The following is a 25,944-nucleotide window of genomic DNA, read 5'->3' on the forward strand; positions in this document are numbered from 1 at the left end:
AGGGTATTGCTATGTGTCTGAAAGCTGCCTTAGCACACTCTGTACACTGGCAGGACACACAGTTTTCCTCTGGGGATGCACTGGACAAAGACTGAACATCCTACATACACCACTCTCTTCCTGTGATGATCATTCTCAAAAGATCTGAAAAGTAATCCGTTGCCTAATGAAACTGGGGAAGGCCACCTTCAGACCATCTCCACTGGGGTGGAATTCAGCCTCCTGAGATTCCAGCACTTCTTGTGGTGCCTTAATCTCCATCTCTCTGACCTGCATCTCTCAGAGAGGTGGGCACAGCTGGAGCGCAGCTACACCTGGAAAATAATTTTACTCTAAATGACAGTTATATTTTCTGAAAAAGAAAAATAAATCCATGTCACATTCTAGTTTGTGAAAAATACATCCAAGGCAGTTTGAAGTTGCACTCCTCATAATAAACGATGCATGTCTCAAGCAGGTTTGGGGGATATGCATCTTGGACCAGAAAGACCAATTACTGGGTTTAACAGCCAAAGCTCTGTTCTGTATTATGCCTTATATGTAAGCTGTTCTATATTAGGCTGAGAAAAAAAAAATGCATTAAGTTTGCTCTGTTACATATCATTTAAGATTTGTGTCTTGATTGAATGCCTTCAGAGTTCAGCAAGAGGAAGAGCCCTAGCAGCAAAAATGCACGTCTACACACGGGGGTGGGGGGTGGGGAATAATGGGAGTTTTAAGAGTCTGGTAAAGTAGCAGCTTAAATGAGCATGAAGGCCGAAGATTGCTGACTGTTTTATTGAGTCACTGTTGTACGCCCACCTTTTCCTGTCTTGAAACAGTTTTCAGTTTTGACTATCTGACATGACTAACCGTTGCATATCTAACAGATTACAACTGTCAGTGAGTCTCCCAAACAGGGGCCAGTACCTTGGGAGAATGTATGCTCAGGCGCAGGCAGCTCCCTTTATTTATTTCTTTTAAAAACTTTCATTCATCTAAAAGGCTGTGGATGATCTTTTGCAATCTCTGTGTGAATGTGAACTTTGAAAAATAAATTAAATAAATGCAGACTCACCATAGCAACGTGTGTGCACACAACAGTTTCTCACTCTCACAGGAAATTTGGGGGCTTTCTTAGTATTTCACAGATGGAATATACGTAGGGAAAAAAAGTGTGTTCGGGTAATAATGATATCATCTTATTACCCCTGGCATGTGAAGGACAGGAGATGGTGATTCCCTGTTAAAGTAGTTCTCAGGAGGAAAATATAGTCTTTCCTCATCTTATTGTAGTCAAGTCAGACAAATGAAATGATAAAACTGTGTGAAGTAAATAACATGTGGTCACATTCTGCTCTTTGTCGCACAGCTGCAAAACTGGAGTAAATTTTTAAATTGTTTGACTTGCTTTGGGTTTACACCACTTTCAATACAACAAAGAATTTGGCTTGTCCTCAGCAGTGAATCACTTTTGTTCTGTCATTGTGTGATGACCCATTATTAAATAAGACACATTTAGATTGTCAACACATGGACGTATTCTTGACATAGAGTAAAACTGAAGGGGAGGAAAACTCCTATGGTCAGTTATGTTTTTAATTTTCACGATTGTGGTAACAACAGGGAATAATTTTAAACATCTCTGATTCTTTACTGAACATGCATGTGACTGTTTCCATGTTGTAATCACTCATTCCTTGTTGTTTTTTTCCCTTTGTAGGGAAGAGCTTTACTTTGACAATAACTGTCCTGACAAATCCCCCCCAAGTTGCTACATACCACAGAGCTATAAAGGTTACAGTGGATGGGCCAAGGGAGCCAAGAAGTGAGTATTAAATTCTTAACTTTGCACTTAATTTTTGTTTAACAGAGACCCATAAGTGAAATATATATAAATCTTTCTCAAACATTGGTTCTTGCTCAGCAAAATATGTAAGTGCATGCTTAATTTGGAGTCTATTGGACCACACACATACTCGCATTAAACACACTCCTGAGTGCTTGGCTGAATTTGGGTGATCATGAACCTGATTCTCATTCACATCAAGGTCTTGATACATTATCTGCCAGTGTGAATGAGAATTAAACCAAATGTATTTATATATAATGTGGTTTAGGCGTAATAGATAGAGTCCTGCAACATGCTGAATTCCCTGAATTTCTTAAGCTTCCAACTGGAGATGTTTAGATCAAAATAGGAGACTGGTCTTTCAGGATCAGTCCTAGTGGAGGGAAGAAATATGTAACATAGTGCCTTTTTGTTTGCCCTTGAATTCTTTTGCCATCAGATAATTAATGCACCTGGTTAATCTCATCATACCTGAAATTGGTTTTCAGCTACGGGCTCATCATAGACCCCCTGGGGGGCAAAAAAAGATGAAAAAAACAACCCAAACAAAACTAGTGTATCAGCAGCATGGTCTTTGTTTCTTATTTGTGCACAGAAAGAATATTTTACTTAAGCATAGTCGTGCAGATTTTCACTCAGCAAGTTTATCTCATAGCAGTGCACCTTCCTAACTTACTAAGAATCTATTTGTAGTGACTGCTGAACATATTTTTATGACAATTGTGTGTTTTTTCATGTTCTGGCAGTTTTATGGGTAGCACTTAGATAAAGTCTGGTTAATCCATGATTTATACTGCTCTCTCTCCGTATAGCTGGAAAGCAGTCTAACATCTTACGGGTATCACTGATGAGCCATTTCTGGAGTTTTTTTCTTGATCTGAGTAGAATGAATTTCTCTAAATAGATGGGATTAACCAGGTATAGCTGTGTTTGAGTTACGGCTAGAGGTTAAGAATTATTTGATGAATAACCACATAAAAAAAGATCCCTGTAATGGAAGCATCTCAAATAATTATTTTGCCTTTGATCTGCAAATACATATGAGACCTTAAGGAGTTCTGTTAAGATACCACAAAGGGAGAAGAAGGAGAAAGAAACAGACAGAATTCATGCAGTTAAGTGTTTCTCGTGCTAAAACATGCTGCAGTGTAAATTCCTCTTACACTGAGAGAAGAGAACTGAAATGTTTTCTGTATGAACTGCCCAGACTGTAGAGTTTCACCTTGAAAAATAGATATGAAAAGGCAAGTAGATGTGGATAAATTACACTATGTAGATACTTGTGCTACCTGCTTACAGCTGAGGTGTCCCTCTGTCACACCAAGGGGATTTTTATTCTGTCTTCTCTCCCGAGCCGAATCAATTCCCATTTTTATTTTTCACCTGCAGCTGGTGCTCCACGTAGCTTACTTGGAGACACTGGGCAAATTGCATTCATGGAATACACAAAAGGGAGTAAGTTACATATCATTTAGCAATTTCTAGTTGGAGGCTGCTTCCTTGTATGTATTGAGGCACACAGAAAAGATGAAATCACCCAGCAGAGGACACAACCCCTGTGAAAGAGCAGTTTAAAATGATGTGGAGAATAGTGTGGACTACTCTATGCAGCACAGAAAGGGAACCTGCTTGCATTGGGACTAACCATTTTGGTGTTTGGTGGATTAAATGTGAGGCTTAACTTAGTAAGATCTCCAAGTTTATCTGAAAGGCTTCTGTACGTGATACCTCTTCGCTGTTCTCATTGAATAGCTGAATAGGTGAACCTAGAAAACTCCATAACTTAGTTCCTGTAGCCTAGATGTAGTTGGTATGCCTTTTTTTACCTATTTTTTCCCTTTTTTAATCCACATTTGAGCTTGAACGTCCATTTGAATTTTAATATTTTGGCTAAATACTTAGTGAAACTCCACTCTGGGATTAGACTGTATTGGCAAGTTTTATTGTAGTCTGAAACTTTCAAGGCTATGTCACCTCTGGAGTGACTAGTTATTAAACGTGAATTTTCAGGGAAAGAATAGTGCCAGTGAGCTGTGGAGGTTTCACCAAAGGTTTGCTCTTTTCTCAGAGCCCTTGCACTTGCGGAGATTTATAATTATTTGCTAGTAATCATTCAAGAAGTTTATCTGTTATTTCTGCTGCAGAAGGAAAATTAGGTGGTTGGGGGCAAAGGAATTCAAGTTAATGAGTGGCTCTGATAGCAAATGTGTGTTTCTTAACAAATTATGTATCGGCAAATAGTGCCCCTCTCTGCCAGGATCTGTATTTCACTTTGACGTCTCAAGCACGTTATCCTAGTTTTCCTCTCTCTGGCAATTTCAACCAGAGCTGTCACATCACAAACAACTTTTTTCTTAATATACACATCTGGCGTTGGCAGTTGGACCAACTTCATAAGAGCACATGATCATCATTCATTACAAGATTAAAAAGTACCCCATGGCATCATTGATGTTTTCTAACTTTGATCTTTTGCAGTTGTGATTCATCTCAGTTATAAAACTTCCCTTTAAAGGAACACAACCAATGACTTATTAGAACCTTCATTCGGAGTAGCGTAAACATAAAATTATGCACATCTTCACAAAACGTCATTTACTTTGTTGCCAGCTTATCATTTTAAGATGTGACATCATGCTTTAGATCGTGAATTTGTAAGGCTGGTTTATAGGCAAGGCACTCTGACCTTCTGTTGGCAGCTTGACTCGAGTATACGAGTACTGTGTGATTTCCAGGAGCAGTAGGAGCAGAGACAATGCTATGACAGATACCATGATCATTTTAGAGCCTGACTTCAACAGTGCTGAACAGTCATGGCATGTAGTGACAGAAGTTGGATGTTTTGGATACTCAGCACTTCAAAAAGTCAGGTTCTTAAATGTAAGTGCCATTTAGTTGTATTAAACATGTGCTTGTAGAAGCTTGCTGCCTTGCCTCTCTGTTATTATTTTTAAATGTTTTAATAGAGATAGTGATGTCAGGTTACCTTGTTGGGAAAACCTGCCCATTTCTATGTAAGGAGAGGTCTTCTGATGATTTTTCCATGGAAAAGATTTATTTATTTTTATTTATCTATTTCAGTATATCTAGATTACCATCCAGAGACATCTACTGTGTAGCACATTCTTTGTGCACATTGCACTCTGAGTGATGGCATCTAGAGACAGGGTTGTATAAGATCTTTTGAAATCAGCGGGAAATCCCACAGATATTTTTCTCTCCTCATATCCAACATGAAACCTCTGCCACATGCACATCTTAGCAGCAGAGCTGCATTTCAACTGGGAGGACCAAAATAAATTTTCCAGAGAAATAAGTTGTTGTGAGGTCATAACTGACCAACAGATAGCAAGAAACCCCCCTAACCTATACCTAATCCCCCCTTTAATGTCTTTGCCTTGTCTCATTATAAATACAGAAATAATGATTCATCTTTCCATAGCGGTTCCTTTCAAATAGAAAGCATGTCCTCCTGTCTGTCTGCTTTTGGTAGAAACCCAGTCATGAGGGAAATTGTGAGGAATTTTTGTAGTTTGCAAAGTTTATTTTTAAGATTCCAAATATTTTAGTTTGTCTCTGATTGGTCTTTAGTGTCACCAACCACAATTTTCTTTATCAGCATGAATGGATAGGGGTAGTTCTGAGCTTTGAAATTAAGTGTTTTGGTAGAAAAAAAATATTCTCTGTTTCATTCAGCCCCCAAATATTTCTCTGCTGCCATAGCTTGTGAGGTGCACACATGATGAAAGGTATGAGCAAACATTGCCTTTTTGTCTGTGCATGCTGCAGAAGCCAGCAAAAGCCAGTGAGAAGTTCTGCTCAGCCTTTGTATTAACTGCTTGGCCGACCCGGCTTATAAAAGGCAGATAAGTGATTGAGATTTTTGAGATTCCATGGCTTAAAACCATAACAGTTTTTAGGAAGTTCTCCCTCTTTTCTTTCAAAGGCAGAGGGTGGAGGGGTAAGTCTGGGGCTAGTGGAATGTAGTTTGGAGTAGAACAGCTTTAAATCTTTCAGTTAGTTGCTTTTTTATTATTATTTTTAAATATTTTTTTTCCTTTTTTGTTGACTGCCTGTCAGGAGCTGGGCTGATGGCCAAGCAGGAAATGACACATCGAGAGGCATTTGTGTTGTGCAACATTTTGTGGAACTGATGCAAGGATACATTGTCTGTTTACGCATTCTTCTGCTAACAGCCTGCATGGCAGTAATTTTATTCAGGGACACATGGCATGCTACAGCAAGGAGCTAGATCCTCAGCATCTCTTCATGCAGAATTATCGCAGCAGTTAAAACTCGCTGTGTGTTCCCTCTTTAGAGTATGCTCTGGCTTGCCTTCAAAAGCGACTCTACCAGACCCTCTTCCTTCCTGAGAGTATATTGATTTGACTGTGGGGCTTTTGTGTGGTGGTGAACTGGAGCAGTGCAAAGAGAGAATTTGCAGAATAACAGTGAGTTTTACAGGCAGGTCCTACTTTTTGCATTTGCCTCAGACTGTAAATGTAGCATCACAGTTTTTCCAAGTGGTGCGCTGTAGACACCAAGTGCAGAAGTTTGCACCTGCATGGTTTTGGCACGATGAGGAGGATTTTAATGAAAGTAGCTGCTGAATAACCTGAGATATGATGAACAAGTTTTCATCCAAACTGAAGTTAGAAAATCTGTGACTCGTGCTGGCGTCTTTCAGAGTGACAAATCTCTACTGGGTTATTCTGGATTTCTCCCAGTGTATGTGGGAGCAGAGGAAGGCAGAACTGGGCGGTCTGGCGGTTTGCAAGTTGCTCTAAATGACTTTGTGAAGGTTAAAGTTTGCATTATAATTCCCCTTTATGAGTAATGAAGCAAAATGTGTTCATACAGCCAAAGAAATATCAGCGTGACTATGCTATGGGGTTTAGGTTCTTTTCTGTTACTACCATTAGCATGTTTGAGTGTATCCACTGAGCATGTACAGGTTGAGACCTGACCTCCTGTGCTCAGGTACCCAGAAGTTGTATTTTTTCTGATTTCAGTGGTACAACATTGGGTCCTTTTTGCAGTGTGAAATGCAAGACATCATAGATTGAATCACTGCCATTTGCTTCTGGTTTCTTTTTGCAAATATGTAATTTTGCAAAACATATTAGTTGGGGACTGGAACCCCTTACCATTCTCTGAGTCTGTAAGAATGGTGGGATGATTCAAGTGTTCCTTGTCAAAGGTAGCAGACTTTATATATGCTGGTAGTTTATGTTTGAGATAGGTGTGTAACCCACAGAGCAGGACTTCTTACAGTCACCCCAACCATGAGTCATGCCTTTGGAACAAGTTGGCCAGGAGGCTGTTGGTGGTGGTAGCTACATCCCAAGAACCAGTCAGTTTTCAGTTTTGCACTGCATCTAGAGAAAGGCTGCTCCATAAAAACTCGTCTTCTGAGGAACAGACTATGAGTGTGTGATCGCAGCTTTTATATGCTGGTGTAATGTGCAGGGTGAGATGAAAGTGAAACCTACCTTACTTCACTCATAGCTTGAATTCATATGCTGTGGTTCCGAAGTCTCAGTAATCAACATGATGCAGGCTGGCTCTCTTCATGTGAGGAAATTGCTTCCCAGGATGGTGAGAGAGTGACCATATATTTGACCATATATTTGCCATTATGGTGAGAGGGAAAAGGCCTTGAGAAGATTATGTAAAACAAATGGGGAAATGTGAGCATAAAACCATTCTCTCAGATGTCCTCACCAGTAGTAATGCAGTCTCAGTTTGCTTTTGTCAACAGAACACATTGTTTCCATCCTATTGTAGAGGGAACACTCCTTCCAAACAGCCTATTCCCAACACATTGGTTGTCTAAAATGAACATCGTAGTGTCTCTTTGGTGTTGTAGCTATTACTGTTTGTATTCAAAATGTTTTTCCAAGCCACAAGTAAAATCATGGCTTGTCTGTATAGTTGGGCTGCATAGCTGTATGATAAGAGATTTTTACCCTGAGTAGGTTAAAGTCTCTGTTACAAATACAGATGGGAGAAGAGGTATAGCTAGAATTATGGAAGCGATTTCATTCTGTATCTCCACATGACATGACTATGAGGAAAGGAAAAGTGAAAGCCATTTTTATAAGTCTTTGAGTCTACTTCATGTAGATACTGGGGACAGTAGCTTTTCTCAGACCGTTATCGGAGAGAATTGGGGTTGTTCAGCCCAGAGAAGAGAAGGTTCTAGGGAGACCTTAGAGTAGCCTTTCATTACTTAAAGGCAGCCTATAAGAAAGAATGAGACAGACTTTTTAGCAGAGCCTGCTGTAACAGGACAAGAAGTGATGGTTTTAAATGAAAAACCTCTAGTTTAAACCCTTACTTTTACCTTTAGTGAAGCCTTTGGCCCTGTTTCCCACAGCATTCTCCTAGAGAAGCATGGATTAGACAGGTGCACTCTTCATTGAGTTAAAAACACCAGAAAGTGGTGGTGAACTGAGTTAAATCCAGTTGGCAGCCAGTCACTAGTGGTGTTCCCCAGGGTTCAGTTTTGGGGACAGTCTTTTTTGTTATCTTTATTAGTGATCTGGAAGAGGGGATTGAGTGACCTCCAGTGAGTTTGCAGATAACACCAAACTGGGCAGGAGTGTTGATACTCTTGAGGATAAGAAGGTTCTCTAGAGGGATCTGAACAGGCTGGATCAACGGGGCAAGGTCAGTTGTATGAGGTATAAGAGGCCAAGTTGCAACAACTCCATGCAATGCTACAGGCTTGGGGAAGAGTGACTGAAAAGCTGCCCAGCAGAAAAGGACCTGGGGTGTGCTGTCAACCAGTCATCAACCAGCTCTGAACATGAGCCAGCAGTGTGCTCAGGTGGCCAATAAGGCCAATGATATCCTGGTCTGGATGGAATAATGTGGCCTACAGGAGGAGAGAACTGATTGTCTTCTGGCCTCAAGTTGCACCATTAGATTGTTTAGATTGGATATTGGGAAAAATTTCTTTACTGAAAGAGTGGTCAAGCATTGGAATGGGCTCCCCAGAGGAGTGATGGAATCATCATCCCTGGAGGTGTTAAAAATGTGTAGACGTGGACATGGTGGTGTTGGGTTAATGGTTGGATTTGATCTTAGAGGTCTTTTCCAACCTTAATGAGTCTATGATTCTATAAAAAGAAGTGAGATTTAGGTTAGTTAGAAGGAGGAAATTTTTGACAACAAGAGTGTGGTAAAATGCTGGCACATGTTGCCCAGAGAGATGGTAGATGCCCCATCCCTGAAAACATTCAAGACAGGGTTGGATGAAGCTCTGAGCTACCTGATCTAGTTGAAGATGTTCCTGCTCACTGGGGAGGAGGTGGACTAGGTGACCATTGGAGGTCCTTCCAACCAAAACCATTCCATGATTCTATGATTTTGTTCCATACTTTTCTCCCAAGAGAATTGTTGTATGTCTTCAGTTCTGAAATACTTTTAACTTGTTGCTACTAATATTCACTTTTTTTCCCTCACGCTTCTGTGTAGCACCTCTAATACCTCTCCCTTCAGTTTCCAAAGTCAGTTAGTAAATAAGGAACAAGACAAATATGTTTGGAGACGCTGTATCAGAGTAACATGAGTATCACAGAATCACAGAATGCCAGGTTGAAAGAGACCCCAAGGATCATCTGGTCCAACCTTTCTAGGTGATAGTGTAGTTTAAATGAGATGGCCCAGCACCCTGTCAAGCTGAATCTTAGAAATGCCCGATGTAGGGGAATCTGCTGCTTCTCTTGGGAGATGATTCCAATGTCTAACTGTTCTCATTGTGAAAAAATTTCTTCTGGATTCCATTCAGAATCTTCCCAGGAATAACTTGCACCTATTACCCCTTGTCTTCTCTACTTCTGTATAGAGTACTTCTGTAACTTTTCCTTGCTTGCAAACACAAATTTTTTTGTACAGTTTTTGTAAATTTTTTTTTCATTCTCCGTTGAAAATTGGTCATCCCAGACATGAAATACAGATGCTGATTTAACCAGACAAGGAATGAAGAAGAGGAAATGAGGAAGAATATCATACTTATTTGAAACTTCAGGGAAAGAAACCTAGTACTAATCTCAAGCTTCAGTATGTTTGGGATGCCAGAAACCTTACTCTTATGAAGAACTTGATTGCTTAATGCATGTGTCTGCTCATATGCCTTGTTACATACCTCATCTACAGTAGACCAACGTACTCAGCACCAGTGATAGCACTGTTGACTGAAGATGGCTTTCAGCTCTACAAAAATTAGAGATATGGGGTACCTTTCCTCTGGAGTGAATGAAGAAACAGACACTTTCAGAGAGTAATTCATCCCACCTATCTTAATGCCTGTCTTAGAGTGCAATGAACTGCCCTTTAAAATTATCCAACTATTCCCATTGATTATAAGTGGAGGTTAGATGACTAGCCTAGACAAGACACCATGTTTTTGAGACAGCTGAAATCAAATGATATTGTGAAATATTATAGTTCTAAGGGGTAGCTAATGAGTGCTGTGAAATTCAGGCAACCTGAGTTAGCTTTAAAGTAGGCAGCGTAGGTACTGATAGCAGTACAGTCACCAGTAAAATGGAGTTCAGCATGGGTTTGCTCAGCATCTTGGGTGGATGCTTTGTCTTCAGTTGAACTGTGAACAGTCCATACTACATTTCTGACAATGTAATAAATCATCTAAAGCTGACTTTGAAGTGTCTGTACAACTGCCATAATGAGTGCAGTATTCACGTACCTTAAAAAATGGTGCTATCTACTAAGACATCTTGTAGGGATTTGGTAGTCAAGTACTGCTCAGGTCCTACCCAGCCTGGCTTGTGTGAACTATAGAGGTTAAAACTCAGGTTATTTCTCTGTAGTAATAATAATATTCAGTAAGATTCTAACCCTAATGAAAATATTGTAGCTACATAAGAAACAGTATAAAGGTGATAATACACTTTAGGGGTGTTACCTTAAAGGTGAAGAATACCTTAAAGGTGAAGAATACCTTAAAGGTGAAGTGGAGAACACTTCTAAAGATTTTATTACTGGAAAATACTGAATATTTCCAGTGTTCCTGCTTCACATCAGAACATACTAATTTTTTCTTCCTTATCCAAAGTTAACATGCTGCCCTTCTCCTTTGGTTCTGAGATGTAATCTTTCCCACAGAGTGGGAAGGCAAACCCTTTTACCTTATTATTGTTGGCGTAAATATTTGTTGCTTCCATTGCTCTGCAAACTCTCATCTTGTGAACTTTGCTCCCACTTTAAAATACCTGCTTCTTTAGGATCTCTGCTAATTTAAATTCAGAATGTCAAACAGGTAATAATCAGGGTGCTTTCAGAGTGCTTACAAGTGTAGAATCTGCTTCCTGCCTGTCTGTAATCCTGTGAGTAATGCCAATTACTTGTCTCCTTCCTGAAATCTTCATACACTTTCTCATTCTTGCATTCCTGCAGTTGTAGACACAGTCTTAAATCTAACTTGCAATCAGAGGCACTCGATGGTATTTTGTTTAATTGCTCTTAGAGCTCAACAAGAAAATCATCACCTCCACAAGCACCACGGAAGTGAACTGTGCAAGAAATGGACAAGTGCACCTCTTGCATTTGTAGCTTAATTTGATAGAAAATAGGGGTCGAGCTCATTATGTTCCAGAGTATCACTTCAGAGGTCACGAGACAGGTAGGCAGTTTTTTACATTTCACATTAGCAGTTTCACATTAGTGCAGCATCTCCATGGAAATGAGTAGTCATTCAGTCACTGATGTAGTACTGGGTATGTATTTGTTTACATATGGTAAATGCTTGGATAGATTTGTAAAAGAAGCCTGATTTTAAGTGATAGTATTACAATGGATCAGAAATCCAGAGGCTACCCATCAGTAAGGGATGGTACTCACAATTATTGGTAGTGTTTTGAAAACTGAGACTTGTTTCCCAGTAGTAAGAAAGTTGGAAAAGAATAGAGACCTGGAAATACAATACACAGTCACTGTGTAGTACAAATCACTGGTTAGGAGTATGGGAGGGTATTGTACATGGACTTAATGACTGATACTTGTTTTCTTTAAACATGTACATAAGTAATCAAGGACACAAATTCAGATTCTTATCAACATACTTCAATTAACTCAATTTATCTAGTGAATTTATCAAGCACTGTACAGATCTGAAGTGCAATAGAGTTGGTTCCAGGTTTCTAGAATATCAGTTAAATTAAGAATAATTTAATTTTCAATTCCTCAAGTCTCTTATTCACCACAAACTCTAGATTTGTGGAATATACTTTTTGCTTTCATATGGGGCACTCTTCAGCTTTGATGATCTGGGCTATGTGTCCACTCCTATCTTTGGTCTTTTCTGATGTCTTTGAATGATTGTTTGTAAACCCAGTGCTGCAGTAAAATTGCCACCTCTGTAGACAGAAATGTTAATTGCAGAAGAGTGCTCAGCAGTAGAGTTGTGAATGTAAATTATTCAGTGTTTTAATTCATCAGCTAAGCAGTCAAAATGAAAATCCTTTTTGTAAAGGGACATATGGATAAAACTTTCAGAGACACAAGATAGATCGACTTTCCTTAACTCCTTAACTGTATCTGTCTATAAGATAGATATGGTGTCTCAGTGAGTCATCTCTGGCCTGTTATGGTCGATAGGGAGACATATGTATGTGTTAGAAGCTGGTATATCCCGCTCTAAGTAAGAGGATCTGTCTGGCCTCAAACCAGGATACAGTCTGAGGATGTTTGGAGGTGAGTGGTGGTGAACACTGAGTGCAGAAGGAATGTGAGGCAGTGTGGACCACAGGACTGTTGCTCAGTGCTGTGCAGAAACCTGCATTTGTTTTAAACAAGCTACCTGGCTTACTGGCAACTGTAGTAGCACACAGCTTTGAAATTATTCTTTATACTCCTTTTTATTGTTCTTTAAACCTTTCAAAAGGGGCTTTAGTACCTGCTTTTTCAAAAGCCACGTTGAAGGTCTGCTTTCTGAAGTTTGTCACAATTTAGGATGTTGGTGAACCTCTCCTCATTAGACAAAAATAGCCAGTGTGTGATCTTTCATTCTTCAATACCTGCTTGTTTGAAACTCTCAAGCACTCACTACAGAAATATCCATCTTGTTTTAATATATCTTTCTCCATGCTAATGTGCTTGTTACTGTTCCTCTCCCAAAGGCTGTGGCTGCTACAGCTCAGCAACAGTCTAGGTTTTATACATGATTGTCATTGGCTTTATGGCAGACAGTTTAATTAGCCTTTATCTTTTGCTTTGGAAGAGTGAGCCCAGGGTTGGCCTATTAGTACCATGAAGAGCTCTCATGCAGCAGTATTCATTGCCTGCAGTATGACACACAGTCATAAGCATCCCTGAGAATTAGGACAGCAGACTTACTGCACATGAAGAATACTTAGGTATTTAGGTAGTGTTTGTGCTTTGCATGTATACAGACTTACCAATCTATGTTATTAGTTTCAGTCTTCTTGATCTTTGCTGTTTCTGAAAGATGGCAGCAAAAGAGAAACCTGATAGCAACTGGCTTGTAGAGATAGTCTTTATTACAAACAAGTAGGAGAGTGTAGTAAGGACTTGTTACTATCAAAATCCAGATAACAGTGACTCTTCATTAGATCCATCCAAGGGATGAAAGAAGTGCTCAGGGAGGTGTGTTTACTTCTGTGGGGGAAGCAGCATAAACACCTCACTAACTATACATGCCATGCAACATTAAGAATTAAAATGAGAACTGTTTTTCTCTGGTGACTTGGTATAAAGCACATAAACAGCAGATTTAAGGTAACAAGGGGATACTTACACATCAGGTAAATAACAACTTGTTGACATAAATGAAATAGATCTGTTTTGATTAAAGGGCACATACCTCTAGCTCTAATTCTTACTTTATACATATTTTACAGACAAAAATTACAGTAGGAAAAATCCATGTGTAAACACTCAGAATTGGGACATGCCAAGATTACATTTATCAGTGCAGCTTTAATTTATGCCTGTTGTGTGTGTGTCAAAACAGTCCTTCACTGTAAGGACATGCACTGGTATATCCACATGACAGCAATGTCTTGTGGGATAGAGCACACCCGTTTACTCTTACTTTTATTTTTTAGAGATCTAACAATGCATAGTGCTTTTTATGTTCAAAATGCCACTTTCAGGCTATGTTAGTGGTGAATTGTCAGTGCTTCTGAACAATGAATCTGAAGGTCTCATACCAAGCACTGGAAGAAGTATGAACACTGAGTGACTGATTTTTGAACACTGTTTTAAACGACTTAACTATAGTGACAACAAAAATACATGTATCAGGAGCATAACATCTGTGAGCCAGTAATCAGCGCTTTCAACTGATAAAATCTAAGGCATTTCCATTCTGTGAAATTTTGTGTGTCAAAGTTTTATAATTTTACCAAATCTGGATGAAGTACCATGGAGATGGGGAAAAATAAAGAGCCAACCTGCTGAGCCAAGTTTCAAATCTCCACTCCAAAATCCAGTGCAAAAAGAGCTCAAGAAAAGATTGCCAAAAATGTTTTTTGAGGTGCTATGTTTTCCCTCAGCTAACTCATTTCCAGGAATGTCTGAACCATTTTGGTTGAAACTGAAGAAATGTGTTCTCAACTCATGCAAGAAAAAATGGAATGCAAACAGTCAAAGCTCAGTAAAGTTGCAAGCAACTGAAAATTTTCTTATAATGGGAAACGTTGGGCAACTTTAATGATAGGCAATTCTACCAGCCCCACCTCTAACATATTTAATCCTCCATGGTATTAATTTGCACTGAAAAATAATCCATTAGCTTTGGTGGAAATCCTACATAAGAAGTTAAATTGGCAGTTGGCAGGGTTTCCTCATGGGCTGCAGCAGCTCCAGCATTGACTTCAACAGGTCAGGTCTTTGGTTGGTGGCTGACAGGCGATGAGTGAAGTGCCATCTCCAGCAGCACAGGAGAGCACTATATCACTCCTGCATGTGTGCCAGGGATGTGTTGAAGAAGGCAACAGCCTTTGCAGAAGATGAAAAAAGGGCCACCACAGCCTGCAGGGCCTCTGGAGGCATTGCAGGTTAGAAGGCTGTGTGCCTCCAGGCACTGGTGTTTGGCAGGACTCTTCTTCCCCACCCTTAGCCTCCTCAGAGGGGTAATTTGGTGTGTGTGTACACTTCAACAGTATTGGCACAGTCCACACAAGCAGCGCAGTCTGTAACACGCATGGGATGTGAACCAGGATTGGTTTGGGCCACATACTGGGACTTCTCCAGTGTCCGTGGAATGTGAAGCTGGGCTTCTTCACTGCCATATCTGCCACCCCTTCATCCTGCTGAGAGCCAGTGTGGGCAATGGTGTTTCTGAAAAGCAGTATTTTTAGGCAAAATCCTCTTGTCTTTAAGAACAACCACAGGAAATTGGTATGGAAAAAAAAAAACCAAACCAAATAGCTCAGAGTGCAGCTGTGTACTGCTGTCTGAGTCCCCTTTAGCTTAGGTAATGGGCAACAACAACCTGTGTCCAGGCACCATCCAAAGATCACGGTGGGCAAAAGCCAGAACCAGTCTCATTGTTGAAGTCACACTTGAGTCAGGAAACATGGAGAAAGACACTCTGGCCTCCTGAAAGCCTCCAAGGGAGGGTGTGAAACTATGTAAAATCTGGGGAAAATGACCAGTCCTTCTGCAAAATAAGAGTGGGTGATAGGTGCATCCAGAAGTGGTCTGTGGTGTTTTGGATATTCTGATGTCAGCCAGTGAAAAAACACTTGTTACCTTCTCCTCTTTTTAGGTGACTCAGAGCTGCTGAGAAATGCTGAGCCCATTTAAGACTAGCAATGAGTGTTGTTTTAATAGATTTGTAAATTGGAGGAGCTGAGCAGAAGCAGGCAATGTTGCAAGTCATACTTGAGATCTTTCCCTGCGTGGAAGTCTTTCCCTCCTTCTGTGTAAAACACACACTCTCTTATTTGAGTCTGCCTCAAGAACTGGAGCTGCAGGGAGTACACTTCTTGTTGGGCTGTTTCTCATTCACTGAAGGGATGATCCGTCTGCTGCGTGTTTTTTTGATTATAAGTTAAACCAAACTCTTTTGGAATCAGGTTTGAGTGCTGGGCAAAAGGCACCTTCACAAGCAGTTTTATTCCCCTCACTACCACAACTTTGTTTAAGCTTTTCCCCATTTCTTTTACTCTCACGGTGTTCCCAATTTTTGGGAGCCAAACAGCTTGAGAGCTGAAAGGGAAGTGTTGTCAGGAGGGTGATTAAAAAAGGGATTGATGCAGCTGGGAGCCAGGGTTCAGTCACCTCTCTGGGCCTCCGCGTTAGTGTTATGTCAGACACAGTAGCTTTACCATGCGCGGCAAGTTTATGTGTTTTTTATTGTCGTGGGCTGCCAGAAAATGTTGACCCTGAAATAGCTGCACTCTGTGAGCAGTCAGCGGTGGAGGGCAGTGCGCTCTGCAAACTGTTTACACTCCCTCTTTAATTTGTCACTTACGGTTCATATCTTTTCACATTTACATTTTAAAATTAGTTCAGTGTGCCCTAAGCTTAATTTCCAGAATCCACACTGAAAACTTCCCAACTTTACAAGTATTAACAAAAATTCTAAACCCCCTCACTTAATTTATGTTCAATATGCAGAACAACATAAAACTATGAAAAGGATTCACAATTTTATAAGAATATGGGTTTGGGGAGAGATTAGCTTTTGGGGCTCATATGCAACATGGAACAATTTTGTCTACTTCAAAAAGGATACTTGAAAGTGAAATTTGGTTCAAAATATATAAGAAAAAAAGAGGAAGAAGATGATTTTGGCATAAACCCTAATCTGGTCAAAATAAAATGGTTTCTCTAACATAAATTCCATTAAAAGTAAAGCCAGACTCAGCAAATACTTGAGATCTCCCATATGGACTGAAGAATAGTTTTACGCTGGAGCACAATGGAGATTTTTGGAGTGCTTTTGAGACTGCTCCTGTTTTGGAAGCCTTTTTATGTCTTATTTGAATGACGATTTAGACTGTATATAGCAAAATGCAATGTTAGCGTATCTGGAACATCAGCATAAAGGCTGTATGTTAGAAGAATGTTTCTTTTTTTAAGAGAATAAAACATTCCTACACAGTGCCATTTTTTTCCCTTTAATTCTTGTGTCAGTTTTGAAGACCGGCTCTCTGTGGCCACACGAGTGAGGCAGGGTTCTTAGAGGATGGTTCAGTGGCTGACACATTTGAACATGGATCCTTCACATCTGTCATCTGCCTCTGATGTCTTTGTGACATTCATGCATTTGAAAATCCTTTTAAGCAGATATCCAGACTTACTGATACCGCTGGAAATTTGCTACTTCTTTCTCTTAGCCTCAATTCCTCTTATGTGAAATACGAATAGTGGCACTTCACCTATGTCTTTAAGGTATATTCACATCCAAGGCGTATTACAATGTGAGTTAGAAAGCTTCAGTTTCCATTGATAAATGGAAACACCTTTATATTTTTTTTAAATGGATTTCGCATTTGTCCATCCTGAAGATGGGAATAAATGGGCTATTCTTTTCTATTCTGTTAGCTTTGAGTTCACCTTGCTGATCTATATTCCTGTGTCAGAACATCTGTGCTCTCTTAGGCTCCAGATCTCAACTGCTTCAACTGCTTGAAGACATCGCAGGAGGTAAAGGTGGCTTGTAGAAGTGAGCCTCTAATTAGTCAAACCCTTACTCAGAGTTAAAATGCCTGGTGCTGCTTTCAGAGGATGACAAGTACCAGGCTCTTGTACTTCTTGCTTAGAAGCTTTATCCTAAAACAGTCCAAAGAGACTAAAACCAGACAAAATAGATTCTGAAAAGATGAAAATCTTAGATGGATAGATTTTTTTTCATATTTATTCAGTATCACTGACTGTTGAGTGACTGCAATCAGGCGTGCATGCTTTTGTCAACTGTATATTTGCTGCCTTTAGGAAGTGAAATGGCCACTTTTGTGCTACTGAGAGGAGGAAGCTTTACAGCCAGTGTGGTTGCCTCTGTGCACGTGTGTCTTGAGGGATGGGGAAGGCAGCCATCCTTAACCAAACATTTGCAACCTGCTGTTTTAGCTGAAATAGGAAAACCAGCTTGACAAGAACGAACTGCTTCGCCAAGCGACATTCAGGGGAGGTTGGTGGGATCTTAAACAAATCTCCTTAAGCAAGCATGAAAACAAGCTATTTAGTGCTCATTAATGTCTCAGGTTAAACTCTTGAATAATTTGTCATGGTTAGGCTCTTTTGGTTTCATTGGTGTTTTTCTAGTGACTAACGAGATGACAGCTACACATGCTCCTTGGTATGCCACTGTTCACAATAGGGTTTAAAGTTGTGTATTTGTTATTGATGTCATTAAAGTGATGGATTTGAGCTTGGTTTCTGAGGCAGCCGACCGGGTGGTTAAGACTAATTTCTAGCAATGGTTTTGGAGGTTGAAACCAAAGTGTGTATAAAAGGAAATGTTTCTTCTTTTAAGCAAATAATTTGAACCCAGATGAAGGAAATTTAAGCAAGTGGGCATCAACTCTGAGTTAATTTTGACATAGTTGTCTGGAAATCATCACCAATTAAAATATTTTTATGAGCTCGAATGTAGTATTGTCTTTTGGTGCTTGTTTAACCCCAGCCTTCAGACTGCTAGCCAGAATGTATGACTGAACTCATAGCCATCTGGATCTGCAGGGAAGGCATATGCCTTAGTGGTGGTTTGGCCCTGGCTGGGGGCCAAAGCCACTCTGTCACTCCCCTTCTTAGATGGACAGGGGAGAGGGGAAAGGATATAAGAAAAGCCAGTAACAAGACAGAAGCAATTTAATGATAATGATAAGCACAAGCGAAATGCCATGCATGGAAGCAAAAGCATCTCTACTTCCCATCAGCACACGGTGGTCGGTGACTCCCAGGAATCAGGGTTCTACACGTAGTGGTTTCTCTGGAGGACAGACACCATGGACGAATATACCCCCACTTCCTTCTTTCACTTAGTTTATATGTCTGAGCTGAAGTCGTATGGCATGGAATACCCATTTGTCCAGTTTGGGTCAGCTGGCTTGGCTGTGTCCCTTCCCAAGATCTTTCCCACCCCTCAGCATATTCTTGGGGCAGGGAAGTGTTGGGAAAGCGCAGCCTGGATGCTTGTTTAGAAGTACCAAAACACTGATGTGTTATCAACACTCAGCTACAGCAAAACACAACACTATAAAGATGCATTGAGGAGAATTAACTCCAGCTCAGCCAAACCCAGTACAGCCTTGTCAACCCTCACTTTGTCAGGGCAATGCCATTCCCCTATCTGAACTACAAAAATAAATAGAATCAGACAGATCGCTTGCACCTGTTGAGATATGCAGCTCATTTGAAAAGTGAATCTCACCAAATAAGTTTGTTATTTTCAGGGAACAATTGCTAATATAAAAGACAGACAGCTTATTTGTATCTATCTCTGTAGTAAGGGAACATTTCTCTATCACTGGGACTCCTGCAAAAGTCCTGCAGAAGTCACTGTGATTCTTGGATGTACAAAGAGGACGGAAGCAGCCTGTGAATCCTAGTTCTTAATAAAATTTAATCCCTTGGGTTGTTATAACTAGTTTCTTTCATGTGTTCCCTTAGACTGAGCAGCTAGTGTGATGGTTCCTTAATTTGTACACACAGGTTTCACACCTGCACATAAAGAAAACCTTTGATGCCAAATGCTTGATGAAATAACAAGAGGAGTATGTGCAGAATTAAAAGGATTCACACCATGCTCAAATATTTTTATTGCTTTTTAGACTGCACATCTAAAATAATAATGAATATACTGCCTGATGGGAGGAGCAGTGTTTGCATTGTGAATTTGGCCTTTTCATGTCTCCTTTTCGTTTTTTTTTTTTTTTTTTTTTCTGTTTTTGGTGTTTCGTTTTTTTTTAACATTGTAAATAGAATTAAAATGTTGAAGTCTTGAGTGTAAATATGGGTTGCTGTGTTTACAACCAGTCTCACTTATTTGGTGAGACAGACTTTTAACATTTAAATTTTTCTTATTGGTGTTTTTTGGGTTTTTTTGCATTTTCTTTTATTAAGTTATATGCCTATGTATGCATATATATAATGCACACATATACATAATGGTACTGTGTGCTTCTGACACAATTTTTTATTTCCATTCCATATTTATCATCATTTGATTGTTGTGCGGTAGTGTACTTCTGTTATTCAGGCTTCTAACACTGTAGACAGATGCTCAAATATTTCAACACAAACAAAACTGTTTATATTTAACTTACAGAATCATTATACCTTTGGTATGTATCTGTGGAATTTGCCCTACTGTGAAGTGTTAACACTAGGACTGTACACCACTTCAGCCTGAAAGAAGGTAGACCTGCGATTGCACTTAATTTCAGCCTCCAGTTGAGTCCATACTGAGGTTTCAGGGCTTAGACACATGATCAAGTTACAGGGGACGTCTGTGTTTCCACATGTCAGATGAGCCACAGCAGCTGCCCAGTAGGTGTTCTTGGCCCTCCATAAGTATAAGTTGATTTGATTTAGCTTAGCCCTCAATAAAAGAGACTTAAGATAAGTAGAATCACTGCACACTCTGGCACAGAAGGAAAGCACATGCGCAGATGGTTATTATTCAGGTCCCTAGACACTGTAACCATTCCACCCCAGCAACTGGCTCTGTGTCTGTACGATCCTGTATTTGCAATAGTTAATTTTTACATCAGCATTTGTGTTCCCTCTTAAAAATTAAAAAATGTCGAATCCCTTAACGTAGCTGGATTAGAGACAAGGAACTACTTGTTCCTTACAAGAGAAACAAAGAACCACTGGAGAGAGTCCAGTGGAGGGCTACAAAGATGAGAAAGATGATGAGGGAAATTAAGCATCTCACTTATGATAAATGCTGAGATACCTGAGGCTGCTTATCCTTGAGAAGAGAACTGAGAGGGGATCGTCTCAATGCTTATAAATATCTAAAGGGCAGGGGTCAAGAAGATGGAGCCAAACTTTTTCCAGTGGTACCCAGTGATAGGACAAGGGGCAATGAGCACAAACTGGAACACAGGAAGTGTTTCACTGTAACATTGGAACATGAGGAAATAGTTCTTTTGTTGAGGGTGGCAAGCACTGAAACAGACTACCCATAAAGGTTGTGGAGTCTCCTTCTCTGGGGGTCTTCAAAACCTGCCTGAACACGATCCTGTGCAACCTGCTTTGGGTGAACCTTCTTTAGCAGGGGTGTTGATCTAGATGGTTTCCAGAGGTCCCTTCCAACTGCTGCCATTCTGTGACTCTGTTAACTTGCATAGAAAGAGTTTGCCAGTTCTCTCTCATCCCCACAGTCATTGTTACTTACAGGAGAATGGAATTTTGATGAACTCATTCAAAACAGAAACTATTTTATTTCTTAGCCTGGTTGGGAGGATACTTCTTTGGAGGGAATTTGACAGGTATTTCAGGCCCTAAATTTGACTTCTCACATAGTCTGGATATGGAAAAATAGCTTTCGTTTACCTTGAACTCCATAATTCCCACAGTCTATAATATTTCCATATATATATATACAACCAAGAGCTGATTTAAGAAATTTGATTTCGAAGTCCCTTGTGTCCTCCTTTGCTTGCCAAGTAGGATGAAGTTGCATCACTTCTCTGGGACATAGGCAAGTGGCATGGTAGTGAGCTCCGTGCAAGAAAGCGAGACTGCACCGTGGGCAGAATGTAAGCCTGGCTTAGTAAGTCACAGCTTCGCATAGCTCATGACTTTCAATGTGAATGATAACTCATTCAGTCATTTCAGCTCAGAGTAAGTGTCTATACTTGTGCCTCTGGATTTATCACAACATGTCCTTAGTCTATTCTTCCTTAACATGTTCTGGCCCTCCTTGACAAGGGATTTGAAGAAGTAGCGAGTTTGGGTTTTAAACTTTCTGCAGCCCCTTTGAACAAGTAGGATTTCCAGTTCTTTAACTTGTAATGCTCTGGGTCATTCCTCTACTCTGTATATGCAGTGGCCTAGCAAGTGTTTTCTATTCCTCTATTAACCTTTTGGTGTCCCTAATAACACTTGATTCTTATTATATATAAATGCAGGCTCTCCATGAATGTTCATAAACATGCATGTCCATGGGGAAGCTTTCATTTTCTTCCTGTGGATTAAGATAACAATTTTTTAAGGGAGGAAAAGAAAAGAAGGTATTTCTCTTCCTTCATAAGCTTAGGTGGACTTTACATTCACCATTTCTTAGGGCCATGTCCACTGGGGGAAGCTGATAGTGCAATGTTCTGCAAATACAGTAGGGAAGGTGGAGGCTTCTGGTGTAAATACCTTAGCCTCCTTGCAGGTCTCCAGGGAGTACATTTGTGAGCCTCATAGATCAGTGTGACAATAAATCCTTGCTGGGGATGGCACACCACTTTGCCTTGCACATCCTCTAGTAGGTGGAATCCCAGGGGCTGGAGAACCTGAGGGCTCCTTGGGTGACCTCTTCCAGCCACAGCTGTGCTGTCTAAGAAGGATGCCTTTCTCAAGTGGTCCTCTAATCAGCATCAGTCAAAATAAGTTGACTTAGCAGAGCCCTGCTTCAAATCGGCAGTAGCTGTGATGAGTGATTAACAGCAGAGAGAGGCCAAGTAATAACCTGTGTCAGCTGGCACAGTTGCAACCTGAAGAGGCCCCATGAACACAGCCTTGATTGTGTCAGGCTTGGGTACCCACCATGCTGAAGGTATGTCCAAACTTTGTGTTGAATAGTAGGGTCTGCAAGTGGACAGTGACCAGGTTGCAATTAAACGTTTTGCTGAGGTAGACGTACATTTTGGGAATGGAACGTGAGCCCTAGAAAAGTTAGTTCCCATTAGCTGAGTGCCTAAGTAAGAATTATTTTAAAAAGTGTTATTTTAAAATTTATGGCTTCTTAGACAAAAAAATTGTTAGTCTGAGTAAGCTCTACTACAGTGTCAGAAAACCTGAAAACAGAGGCTTCTTCTGGAAATACTGACAAGGTACCAGCCATAAACCTGCTGCTGCAAGACCTAGTTGGTCATTTCTTCCCTAAGGGGGAAAAAATAATTGAGATCTGTTAGAGGGTAGAAAGCCTCTAGGCTGTTTTAATCTGGAATTCTGCAGCCTGACATTAATGAGAAAACTTTTTTTTTTGGCTGTGGCCAATTCATTTCTGCATTACAGACAGTAATAAAAGTTGTTTGTGAAAGTTTTGGCTCCATGTATTTCTAAATGCAAGGCACCAGAGCAGTCACTGTGAAATTCCGTTTAACTTTGGCTCACAGTATTGCAATGACTTTTTGTTATCTTTTGTAATTAAGAACTTACTTTTCTGTCATTTCTCCATGCTGCCCATATAAATATTTCTGAAATGGAGCCTCTTGCAGTTGCTGACCTCATATTTTGTTAGTGACAGTGAACACATGGAAGTAATTTGGGATGCCAGGTGTGTGCTACTGTTCAGCACTTCCCTCCTGTTCACTGAAATGCTGGGGTAGAAAAGCCCAGGTAGAAAATAAAACCTGTGGAAATGGTAAATTCTCTCCTTTTTCAACTGTGTTAATTGTTAAGTACACCAGCACAAGCAGTCCATGTCTCTGCTGCTCCACATATTGTTTGGTGTACAAGCATAGAGTAAATGGTACCTGGTATAGCCAACAAATAAATAATTTCTCCAGCATCCCAAAATGCATGTACAGTAAATGTGAAGAGAAGGAGGGAAAAATAAGATGAGTGGGAGACTTCAAAGAGGAAATGTTTGCTAGTCTCTGTTGGTTTATTTTCTGGAGGAAGCCACCAGAAAAGAAAAAAAGGGAACAAAAAGGCATATTAGATTTGTAAAGGATCAAACGTGGAAAAAACAGGTAAAGAAATATTTGAATACTATTTATTTGAGCTGCTGGCTGATAAATTGTTTCCCTCTTAGTTTCTTCATTAAAAGGCAAACAGCCAGCATGTTTTGAATTACTATATTGATAACATTGATATAAGTTCAATTATTGTTGAGGCCTGATAATGAACTCTGAGCAGTGCTGATGGGAAGGGAATGATGTCTTGTGAGACCACAATTTTGAGATCAACTAATGAGATGTCTCATGAAATTGCTTTTTCTGGTGTTGGCAATTTCTTGTAGACCTTAGCATGGGGCAAGTAGACCTCTTTCCCTGCTTGAGAGGATTTTGGTTTTCCAAAAGTACTACCCATTAATTTTGGAGTATTATGAGTAATGTGTTTGACACAATTTCTCCCCAGTCTGACACGGAAAAGTGTGTCCAGGGCTGCATATAGTAGTCAGGGAAACAGGAATCCAGTGCCTTCAAGTTATGGAGAAAAAAACTTCAGAGGTTCCATTTTAAAGAATTAGGATGAGTCAAAATCCCCATCATGATAAGGTACCAACAGTCTGTGCCATTTCTGAAAAGTCCAAGAGAACACTGGCATTTCCTGAAGTTTTGCCTTCAGGGAGTGGCATAAAACTAAGGTTGTTATCATTTGTGGTCAGAGATCTCATTGTACTTTCACCAGCACGTTAATGTTGGCCCATGAATGCCAGCCATTATAAACAGACATGTAGGAGTTTTCACTGCTGCTCCATGTGATCAGCACTTTTTTACGTGACTGCTGAGTTCCTGACTTTTGTGCAAAGTCTCCAAATGACCTAATATTATTCATTGGTGAGGACAGCAGTTCTTACTGGTCATTTGTAAATCACTGGTGCTTATTTTTATTGAAAAACTAAAATTTAATTCCATTAGGCATTCAATGGTACTGGCTGTTGAGCAGATTTGATCATGCTTGTCCACGTCAAGCTGGCAAGAAAGCATGCTAAAATATGTGACTTAAAATCTTCTCAAGGAAGAAGACATTTCAGCTAAATGATTTCAAAAGAGGGTTGAATCTTCATAAACCAGGTTGCTTCTTTCAACTTCCAGTTCAACTGTCAGAAAGCTAAATGAATTTGTAGAACGAATCAGTGTTTGAGTGCAGTTTTACTGTTGGTTTTTTGTTGGTTGGTTGGTTGGGGTTTCTTGTGTGGATGTGTCCTTATTTAAAACCTCAAAACCACCATGGGTAATTTCCCCAAGATTCACTTTAAGACATTTGTGGCATGTAGAGTGAAGAGTTGGTCCAGCTGGTCAAACCCTGGTACTCTTACACTTTGGAGCATTTTCCTTCTCTTTTCAGTGAAAAATGCAAAAGAAGCTGCTGCTCCTCTCCCCACCAAATCCAACGGCTAACTAGAATAGCTGTGTCAGCCCAAATCTTGTTTCTCTTGTAGTAAGTGGGAGTTTTGCCGTGAACTCAGAGGAGAATTGGATCTGGCCATTTCTGCTGGGTTTAACCTCTATATCCAACTGCCACACCTCGTTTGACAAGCAGTTCTTCTGCTATGGATCTGAGAGACCTCATCAACAATACAAAACTCAAAAATACTGTTTAACCACAATGATCACTACAGGAAATGTTGGCCCAAAATTTAGGCTTTGTTTTGGAAACAGAAGGTTTTGAAAGGAGAGAACATTGTTAAATCCGGCTGGGACAAAAATGTTTGTAGCTTTTTTTAGAGTGCCACAGAAAGACAATGCTGTCACTGATGTCTTCAGTAATTCTTTGCTTCAGTATTTCTTCACTTTGCATTTTGCTCAGGCATGGGACCTAGAAAATGCAACCAGATAAGCTTGGTTGCATTAGTAAGGGAAGCTTTGATAATGGTTATTACACTTTCACACTTTTATTGGGGGTATAATTTGTTTGTACTGAGATGTATCTATGCCATAGCTAGGAGAGAGATCTTTCAGTACCATGCTTCTCAGACATGAAATGGGAAAAGATTCCCCCCAAGCTTAGAAGGTAAAGGAATAAAACATGGGAGAGAATGAGAGAGGAGGCTACCTTATATATAGCACCATCAGGACATGAGCAAAAAATCTCTGCCCTGTAGCAGAGCATCCCATGCTGTCATGCTTGCAGAAACCTAAGGTGGTAGAGATGCAAGACTGAAGAACTGCAAACTGGATTTTACTATTTACATTACCATAATTTTTCTGTAGCATAATGTTGAAATTGCTACTAGAAAAAGGTTATAAACATATTTCCTGCTCAGTTTTCTCACTGCTCAG

General features: G+C 40.0%; 1 protein-coding gene across 3 annotated transcripts in view; it reads left to right on the plus strand.

Annotated features, from left to right (window-relative positions):
* Positions 1-25,944, plus strand: part of RUNX2 (RUNX family transcription factor 2) — a 151,410-nt gene that overhangs the window by 74,709 nt on the left and 50,757 nt on the right. For all 3 annotated transcript variants that reach the window (XM_054383333.1, XM_054383334.1, XM_054383336.1), the window contains exon 4: positions 1,703-1,807. In XM_054383333.1, the coding sequence (XP_054239308.1) occupies positions 1,703-1,807 (105 nt within the window). The remainder of the gene's footprint in view (positions 1-1,702; positions 1,808-25,944) is intronic.

Source organism: Indicator indicator, chromosome 9, assembly GCF_027791375.1.
Source record: "Indicator indicator isolate 239-I01 chromosome 9, UM_Iind_1.1, whole genome shotgun sequence".
NCBI lineage: Eukaryota > Metazoa > Chordata > Aves > Piciformes > Indicatoridae > Indicator > Indicator indicator.